The sequence below is a fragment of the Saprolegnia parasitica genome (genome assembly GCF_000151545.1).
Source record: "Saprolegnia parasitica CBS 223.65 unplaced genomic scaffold supercont2.77, whole genome shotgun sequence".
NCBI lineage: Eukaryota > Oomycota > Saprolegniomycetes > Saprolegniales > Saprolegniaceae > Saprolegnia > Saprolegnia parasitica.
Genome location: NW_012156471.1, coordinates 81,733 through 90,145, shown reverse-complemented (window position 1 = coordinate 90,145; position 8,413 = coordinate 81,733). Strand labels below are relative to the sequence as shown.

The 8,413-nt window shown below is 55.0% G+C and overlaps 1 protein-coding gene across 1 annotated transcript; it reads right to left on the bottom strand.

Moving 5' to 3' along the window:
* Nucleotides 1–1,495: 1,495 nt before the first annotated feature.
* On the bottom strand, nt 1,496–1,897 carry SPRG_21122 (hypothetical protein; the record flags this gene model as incomplete). Its single annotated transcript, XM_012351281.1, has 3 exons — nt 1,496–1,625; nt 1,667–1,742; nt 1,837–1,897. The coding sequence occupies 3 exons, from the start codon at nt 1,895–1,897 to the stop codon at nt 1,496–1,498; spliced, it is 267 nt and encodes an 88-aa protein (XP_012206671.1).
* Nucleotides 1,898–8,413: the final 6,516 nt, after the last annotated feature.

Here is an 8,413-nt window from a genome sequence, read left to right as displayed (position 1 = left end):
AATGTGCCTCAAGAAATCCACAAAATATATGAACAACACGTATAGAATGGCGAAACACCACTTGACGTTGCCTATGCGCAAGTTGCAAAGCTTTTGCGCGACTATCCTCGCATGCAAGGCGAGCAGGTATCTGGTTCATCATAATGGCATGCTTCTGCAGCGTCTATACTCACTCTTCATTATAGCTCGTGGCCGCACTGCAAGAGAAACGAATTATTGACGCCATGCGTATTCTCAAACGCAACTTTATCAACGCCGCCCTCCGCGACAGCGTACACATCAATTTTCAACCGATTTACCATTGATAGATATGACTCATATGAGTGTAGTCTGAGACGCCGTTGCTGCACTTGGTCGTGGCGACGCAGAATCTGTCGCTGCTTCAAATATTGCTTCAAAAACCCGATCTCCAGATCGATGCCAAAGACGCGGTATCTCCCATACATCGTCCACTTGTCCGACATTATCACATGCTTGTGCAATGAAATAGACGGGTCGCACGGCTCTCGCAGTCGCCATTTCCACGGGCAACGCAGAGTCCGTTCAGACGATATATCAAGCAGGCGCGTCCATCCATCTCGTCGACGAGGTTGGTACTCGTATTGTCGCGTGGCGTTTTTGACGCTGTGGGGTAGAGCATTCTGGCTTCGGCACTGCTCCACGCAGCATCTGGCAACAATGACCGGATGGTGGCTCAACTGCTGCGTTTCGGTGTCAACCCCACGTTACCCCACGAGGTTGTCCATCGTGCTAGCATTGCATTAAGCTCCATTTGATCTAGAACGGCGAGACGGCGCTGCATATGGCGGCCGTCCACGGTCACATGCGGATCCTCACGACACTGCTCCCAGTGGCAACGGCTTATGACGGCATCGACGCGACCAATCACGTACGTACTGCCTTCGGTGTATTCAGTCGACTCGTTGTGCCACACGGTGCTCTTTAGGCGGGAGCCTCACCCCTCTTTGCTGCAGCTGTTGGTGGCCACGCCGACATTGTCAAGGCACTGATTGCAGCCAACGCGAGCCCTCTCAGCAGCACGAGCGTACTACGCCCTTTGCGTCACCACCATCAACAGGACTGCAACGATGCTAGACTGGATCGACTTTATTGCACGCGGCCGCGATCGGCGGCAACCCAACGGTCCTTGATCACGTCCTCCCGCTTTGCAGCGATGCGATGGAGATGGTCGACGAGGTAGATGGCTGCCGTCTCCGGCATCTCATTTGGTCTAATAAGTCAGTACACTAGTTGGGGCAGACGCCGCTGCATGTTGCGGCCGCCAAGGGCCACGGGAGCGCCGTCAAGTACCTTTTGGACGCCGAAGCCAATATCTTAGCGACGACCAAGGTCCTTTACTTAGATGCGATGATGACCATACTCGAGTGGCTCTATGTGTAGACGGGGGCGACACCGCGGATGCTAGCGACCCACCCGTATGCCATTGCTGTCTTGAAACGTGCCGAAACCAAGGCCAAGAACCGGGTAGCCTGCATCACCCAACGTGGTCTGGAAGCCCGTGTTCTGTAGACGGCTCGGCTCTCGGCGGCTGTGTTGGACCCAGACACGAACAGCCACCGACGACTCGAAGCTGCCGACTGCAACAAAGCGGTGTCGGTAATGCCCTACACATCTAATAGTCGAGAAACCATTCCACATGTCGCACCATGTAGGGACCACGCGATCGATCGGAGGGCACAACAAGCAGCCACGTCGTATGTTATCATCGCCGTCACGTGGCTCTACCGAACCGATGAGTAGGCACGTGTCGATGCAGGGAGCAGCAAGCAAGCTCCCATCCTTGAGAGCGTGGACGCAGGTGATTTGCGCAGCTACCTTGACGCGCAGCGACTCGGTGAGCCCACCAACGTGAATGTCTCGTCCCTTGACGTCGCATGGGTGCTCGCGAACGCTCTTGCCGACTTGCACGACACCGGTCGTGTTCACCGTGATCTTGAGAGCTACAACGTTCTGCTCTGTGCTGACAACAGCATCCAGCTCGCCGACGTTGCCAGTCTTGCCCACGAGTCGGACGCAACGACAGGCAAGAGCACGCCGTACTGGACAGCCCCCGAAGTCTTTGCGTCGAGCAGCAACTACAGCTTTGCATCCGATATCTACTCGTTCGGCGTCGTTTTGACCGAGCTGGATACGCTTCAGATGCCGTTTCACGATGTCAAGGGTCTCGGGTACTGGGGTATCATCGACGGCGTGCGTCTCGGCAACCTCCGTCCGACAGTGAGCACCAACTGTCCGCCTTGGCTGCGTCACCTCGCAGAGCAATGTCTCTTGTTCGATCCGACGCAGCGTCCGTCGGCACAAAAGATTGTCGAGTCGCTTCAAAAGCTGCTCCATCGCAGCGAAGAGGAGCTTTTGGCGCCCGCCGTGCATGAACCCAAGACGAAGCCGACCGAGCCTCGTGCTGTGAGTAGCCCCGTGGTACGTGTCGCTCTCTGGAAGCGTCTCAGCTCGATACATGTAGCCCATCATGTCGGACAAGAGACCAGAGCCCTCGATCAAGCCGCCAGCAAGCGTTATGTCTATCGACACCAATAACGAGGCGGCTGTCGTCGCACCCGCGACCTCCGTGGCACCTCCAGCGTCCACTGGCACGGCGGTATGACCACCAACTATTCAAAGCCTCTCGGTGCTCTTTCTTGGTCTTACCCTCTGTCATCGTAGTCGATGCTTGTGAGCACGCAATTCATGTGTCAGCTCTGTTGCGCATCCAACTCGCTCCTCCAGACGCACTGCGAGACTTGTGCCGAAGCGCTTGCTTCTACTCTAGCCAAGCTCCAGGTCCTTTTGCAGCGCGTGGCAGTTGCCAAGAAGAAAGGATTGAAGATCTACGATGGTCTTGTCTGCGTCGGCTGCGGCGCGCCGCAATCCATGGAAGCGACAGCCTGCAGCGAATGCAACGAGGCACTTCCCAACGACCATGCAAAACTCAACATGCTTCTGCGACGCATTCAGAAAACGACCAAGTCGACGACGTAACACTTCGTGCTCGACAACAATGTGGCCGACAAGACCACTATTGCATTCTACCGACTCGTGTCAACAACAATTGCAACAAAAACTCCTTTGCATTGAATACGCGTTCTTGGTTGCAGTAAGCGATACAATGCTACCTGTCTCGGTTGTGGTTGCCGTGGACTCTGTTTTTCTGCGTCAAGACCATCAGCACCAAGGACATGACGACTGTGCTCCAACAAGCAGCGAGAAGGATCCAGCGCGCGACTCTCCTCACGCAATGCGCGGTGCGACGTCGTTGTTCTGGCCCACGCGCCCAGAAGTTCGGCTCAAGTGACGCGTGCAAGGCCATCGACGACGCTCAAGTGGCCCACCTCACCGTCCAGACACCGCCTTGCTACCACTCTCGATGGCGGGCGACGTAATCGACCTCCTTTGCCCTTTTTACCCAACGCATGCGACGTCCCGACAGCTTTGTTCCTGGCGCGTATTAGAAGGTCTTGTACACAAGCTCGTGGCACTATGTCCGAGGTTTATATACTCTGGAATCACGCTCTCGAACATGGGAGAGCGTCAACGAATCGACGATCGCGCGAGAGACTCGTCGTCCAAGGTAGCTCTGCGTAGGACGACGTCCGAGCACTGGCGATGGCCCTCGGTACAATACGCCACACATGGCTGGACGAGCGCTGTGTACTATACTCGGTCCTGGTGCCACGTACTGCGAGCCAGCCTACTCCACCGCCAGCACGTTCCCTGCGGCGTCGCAGCGTTGCCGGCTGCGAGATGCGCGAGGTCCGCCTTCAGTGACGTGGCGCGACGATGGGCCTTGGCGTTGATCGAGGGCGGCTGCGCCCAGATTACGTCAGGCGCATCGTGCTGGCTGTGCCGGACCAGGCTACTAGAAGGCGACTGCCTCATCCGTGCGGCCTTTCTCGCTTCGTTGTGGCATCTCGAGTGGCAAAATGTTGTCCGGATACCATTGTATTCGGCATGTGCCGATTCTTGTGGCCAGATTGCAGCAAAGTCGCGGAGCAGGACAGCAGGTCCCTGCCAGCGCGGTCAAGACGAAGGGCGCGGATGGCTGCTGGCCCATGCGACGATCGACGTCGTCCAGAAGGCGAAGAAGAAGGAGGTCGCGAAGATAGCGACGGACCTGGCAAGGTCCTGGTGCCCCGTGCCCAGCAGGCAGGATCCCCGTGCTCCGGATCGACGCTCGCATCGTCGACGAGGTATATCTCGCTGATAGACGATCAACCAAGTCAACTGGATCACGCGCCGCCGGTGGTTGATGCATGGCGTACTGGTAGGTGGCGTAGGAGGCCCATCTTGGCGGCCTCGTAGGTGGTTGTCGCACTCGCTTGGGACGGCGCCCGACGGCTGGATGCTCTGCCACCAGCGCTTGGCGTCGGGCGGCTCGCACGTCGATGCGCTTGATCACGTAGCTTTTTCCGGTTCCTGTGCGCGACCATGTGGACGCATGTATTGCTCGGTCACGCAGGACGGATCGCCCAAAGCTTGCGGAAAGACAACGGGTCTAGCGTCGTCGACTAGGGACGCCACAGAAGCAGCCAGTGTTGTCGTCGCAGCGTTTACGAGGCGAGAGATGAAGAGCAACGCACTGGTCGATTGCCTACTGTCGCAGTGTGCTGGACGCTCGGCGTTGGCGGCAATCGCGGGAAGCGTGCGAGTGTCTATGAGTCTTGTCGGGCACGTGGGATGCAAAAGACACATCGCTCGAAGCGTCTGCTTGTGCAACCCTTGCGCCGTAGGATGGTGCAGAAGGGTAGTGGACGACCGTGCGCACCGGTAGATACGAAACGATGCTGTCCGTACAAGCACTGCAGTTGATATCTTGACACATTTGCATTTTCCGTTTAGTAAGAGACACTATTTTATTCGCGTCCGTGGATCACAACAGCCTGTAGTACAGGCTGTTAACCCTATGAGGAGGGTTCTTGGAGCCCGTTTTGCTGTTTTGGATGGGCCAAGCCAAGAGAACTTTAATCGTCTCTTGTGCGATCCATCGCAGTGATGAACGGGCGCCAAAGCTGACGCTAGTTGCACCAGACTCTGCTCCTTACACAGGCTCCTTCTCCCGAATGACGCAGTTGTGCACAAATCGATGGCGCGGTCGCACGTTCTTTTGCTGCACGCCTGATTTTTGCGCTGATTCTGACTGCCTCGAAGCAATAAGATCTTGACATGGCTGCTTATCCGGAAAGATATGGCGTCGACCGGTTGTACTGCCGGGCGTGGATTGGTGCGAATGAAAAGACAACGAAGTGTGAGTTCATAAACTGACGGCGACAGAAGATGCCCACGAACGACGAGGTTGCACGACGATGATGCGACCTACGACGATGCTTAGGAGTTACTATATGTAGAAAGCGCTTGTCAGTGCAGCACTATGTGGCAACTTGGCTGATGTCCAGTTGCATCTCAACAAAGGTGTCAACGCCAACTGCACAGAGAACGTGCGTTGGATCTCTATACATGAATTGTTTTACATTCATACTTTGACGTAGGATGGCTATACGCCATTGCACTCTGCGGCTTATTATGGGCATGTGGACGTTGTCCGCCTCTTGCTTGAAAAAGGCGCCACGTTGGAAGCGTGCGATTCGGTACGTTTATCGACGGAATAGAGTTGTTCAATTTGCTTGAATGGATGCAACTGCTGTGTAGTATGGTCAAACGCCATTGCACTCTGCTGCTTCCAGAGGTCAATTGGACGTCGTCCGCCTCTTGCTTGAAAAAGGCGCCAATGTGGAAGCGTCCGATGTGGTATGTTGTGTCTTTTCGTTCGCGTTGATTAGAAGTGTCTATTAACATAGGATGGTCATACGCCTCTCCACAAAGCGGCTCAAGGCAATCAGCCAGTAATGGTCCATTTTCTCTTGGAAAAAGGCGCCAAAATCGACGCCAAAAACAGCGTACGTACTTGCACCACTCTCGATGCCAACAAGTCCTCGTTTGGTGCTGGCACGGAATCTGCTACAAGAGATCTACAAGCACACCAAATAAAATGATTCTAGAATGGCAAAACACCGCTTCAGGTCGCAGAGGCGAGCGGCTCAAAGGATCGAGTGGCACAGATTTTGCGTCACTACCCTCGCATGCCAGGTGAAGACCAGGTACATGCATGTGGTCTATCACAAAATGCATTCTGTTCCATCGCGTCTATACTCTCTCTCGGTTATAGCTCTTTGACGCGCTGCGCGAAAAGCACATTCCTGACGCCATGCGCATTCTCCAAAACAACTTTTATCAAGTCAACCTCCGTGACAGCGTACGCTTCTCTTTTCCTGATTTACTATTGATAATAGATATGAGTGCAGTCTAGAACGCCGTTGGTGCACTTGGTCGTGGCGACGCAAGATCTGTCACTGCTTCAGATGTTGCTTCAAAAACCTGATCTCCGGATCGATGCCAAAGACGCGGTATTTCCATAAATCGACTTCTTGTCCGGCATTCTCACGTCATTTGCAATGAAATAGACGGGTCGCACAGCTCTCGCAGTCGCCATTACCACTGGCAACGCAGAGGCAGCTCAAAAGCTGTACGAGGCGGGTGCGTCCCTCGACCTCGTCGACACGGTGGGATATCGACTTCGTTTTGCTGAGAATATTCACGGTGTGGTACAGAATGTATGTGCTTCAAGGCCGGTATTGGGCACCGTATTGCGCCACGCAGCCTCCACCAATGACGAGAGCACGGTGTCTCAGCTCCTGCGTCTGGGCGTGAGCTGCTCACTGGCCAACGAGGCATGCATTTTTTAGCTTGGCAGGTCCCAAACATTTTGCTTTGATCTAGGATGGCGAGACGGCGTGGCATGTGGCGGCTGCAAAGGGCCACATGTCCGTCATCATGATGCTGCTCCAAGTGACCAAGGCCGAGAACGGCATTGACGTGACCAACCAAGTACACTCTACTACTTGGTTTCGATTGTATTGAAAGTGGTGTAGAACGGGGAATCACCCCTTTTCGTCGCTGCGACCGGTGGCCACGTTAACGTTGTCCAACGTCTCCTTCGTGCCAACGCCAGTCCTCGCATCGTTTCTAGAGTACTGCTTTTGAATGATTCGTATCCAAATGGCGTGTTAGGATGGATCGACGCTGCTGCATGCGGCCGTGATTGGTGGCAGCATGAGCATTCTTCAACAAATCACACAATGTGGCGTGAACGTCGATGCGTGCAACGCGGTAGACAATATTGTCTGTGATAGGAACCAGTCCAACTCCTTTCTCGTTGAAACTAGATGGGGCAGACGCCGCTCCATGTTGCGGCTGAGAAGGACCACAAAAGTGCGGTCAAGTTCCTTTTGGATGTCGAGGCCAACGTCTTTGCTAAGGATAAGGTGTTCTCGTTGCAACACACTCCACTAATATTTTGATTTTCAACATCTCTAGACGGGCAATACGCCCTTGATGGTCGCGACCGACGCACTCGTCATGGCCACCTTGCTACGCGCCGAAAGACAGGCCGAGGAACTGGTAGCCCGAATCACCAAACGTTTACTACAAATCTGCACGTCATAGGTCCCGCAGCTCTCCGAGGCCATGCTGGACCAACTCGTTGACCGTGTCTGCAACTCGGAGGCGATGTTGAGCAAACTCGTCCAGCGGGTTTGCGACCGCCTCGACGTCGGCCACGAAGCTTTGAAGGTACGATTACAAGTTATTCATCAATCATTTCTCACGACCTACGATGTAGAGCTCGGTGGATCGACCCGAGGGCACTCGAGGCGCGAACGTGCAACTTTTTTGGACAAAACATGTCCATACATATGTATGCTGTAGGAGCATGTCCAACAAGCTGTCTGCGATACCGACGCCAGTGAAGTGCAGCAGACCGACGACAGGGAATCCAACGCCGCAAACGAGGTAAACGCTTTGACTCGTCTCTGAGCATCAAAGCGACGCTGGAACGTTGTAGGCGGACGACTCTCTTCTGTCTCTCCAAAAGCTCCTCCATCGCAGCGAAGAGGAGCTTTTGGCGCCTGCCGGGCGTGAACCCGAGATCAAGTCGGCCGAGCCTCGTCCTGTGAGTAGCCCTGTGGTACGTGTCGCTCTCCGGAACGGTCTCAGCTCGATACATGTAGTCCATCATGTCGGACAAGAGACCAGAGCCCTCGATCAAGCCGCCAGCAAGCGTTATGTCTATCGACACCAATAGCGAGGCGGCTGTCGTCGCACCCGCGCCCTCCGTGGCACCTCCAGCATCCACTGGCACGGCGGTATGACCACCAACTATTCAAAGCCTCTCGGTGCTCTTTCTTGGTCTTACCCTCTGTCATCGTAGTCGATGCTTGTGAGCACGCAATTCATGTGCCAGCTCTGTTGCGCATCCAACTCGCTCCTCCAGACGCACTGCGAGACTTGTGCCGAAGCGCTTGCTTCTACTCTAGCCAAGCTCCAGGTCCTTTTGCAGCGCGTG